At 28.9% G+C, this 1,085-nt stretch overlaps 1 protein-coding gene across 3 annotated transcripts; it reads right to left on the bottom strand.

The window, feature by feature from the left end:
* On the bottom strand, positions 1–854 carry LOC111641391. Of its 3 annotated transcripts, none has more exons than XM_023387548.1 (3): positions 696–854; positions 301–498; positions 1–240 (listed from the first exon to the last, which is right to left on the bottom strand). In XM_023387548.1, exons 1-3 carry the CDS (start codon positions 748–750, stop codon positions 83–85), a joined length of 411 nt encoding a protein of 136 aa, XP_023243316.1. In that variant the 5' UTR covers positions 751–854; the 3' UTR covers positions 1–82. The 3 variants fall into 3 exon arrangements, with proteins under 3 accessions (XP_023243316.1, XP_023243317.1, XP_023243315.1); XM_023387549.1 differs by having other exon boundaries at positions 1–405; positions 475–498; XM_023387547.1 differs by having other exon boundaries at positions 1–498.
* Positions 855–1,085: the final 231 nt, after the last annotated feature.

Genomic DNA, 1,085 nt, shown 5'->3' with positions numbered 1-1,085 from the left:
ATAATTTTATTTGCTTATTTTTAAAATTAATTTTTTCCATGTATATGTAGACATTTTCAATTATTACATTTTAACATTCTGATTAACCCAAACGGATAAAATTAGGTGTAGCTCGTTTTGAAATTTTGTCAGACGCCCTTCCTCCTCCTGTAACATAAGCGTTTTTAGATACTACGAAAGGTTCCTCAACATCTCGTCCTCTTAAACGATAACTTCCTCCACGATAAACCGTTCTTGAATCTTCATCGTCTTCTCGTCCTCTTAAACGATAACTTCCTCCACGGTATACTGTTCTTGAATCTTCATCGTCTTCTCGTCCTCTTAAACGATAACTTCCTCCACGATAAACCGTTCTTGAATCTTCATCGTCTTCTCGTCCTCTTAAACGATAACTTCCTCCACGATAAACCGTTCTTGAATCTTCATCGTCTTCTCGTCCTCTTAAACGATAACTTCCTCCACGGTATACTGTTCTTGAATCTTCTTCATCCCCTAAACCTATAGAATTTAATACATATATATGATAAGAGTCAGTTATTAAAATACTAATATCGTAATTTTTAATGAAACTAATCATTCAGTGAATCTAATATATCGAACATAACTAGGTTTTACCCTGTATGCCTTTAGGTTTATACGAAGTAAACAATTGTTCAACATTATTAATAAGCAATGATGAAAAATGAGCTACTTACTTGGGTTTATTAAGAGAATTATCACAAACAGAAAGCTAATGAAGATTGTTTTCATTCTTAATTTTTCTTAAAAGTGATTTATACTGTAAGAGTATCAAAATATACAATTTATCAGTAAAAAGAGTTTTGAAATAATAATATATAACAGAGAAATAGAAAAATTAGAGAAATATAATTAAATATTGTTTGTTTTATCTCAATCTTTTATCTGTTTTAAGGCAAAAATATATATTTTGCCTTATATATATTAGAAATTATATTTATGAACATAATTAACTTGTATTAAGGCCTGCATAATGCAATAAATAAACTTATAGAAAATTATATTTCATTAGATTTTCAGTTATCCAATGAACATCTATTTGTCAACGATACCAATATCATTTATTG

Source organism: Centruroides sculpturatus, unplaced genomic scaffold, assembly GCF_000671375.1.
Source record: "Centruroides sculpturatus isolate CEXI.00-Female unplaced genomic scaffold, Cexi_2.0 scaffold1287, whole genome shotgun sequence".
NCBI classification, from domain to species: Eukaryota; Metazoa; Arthropoda; class Arachnida; order Scorpiones; family Buthidae; genus Centruroides; species Centruroides sculpturatus.
Note: the sequence above shows the minus strand (reverse complement) of the source record. Positions and strands in the feature narration are given on the sequence as shown.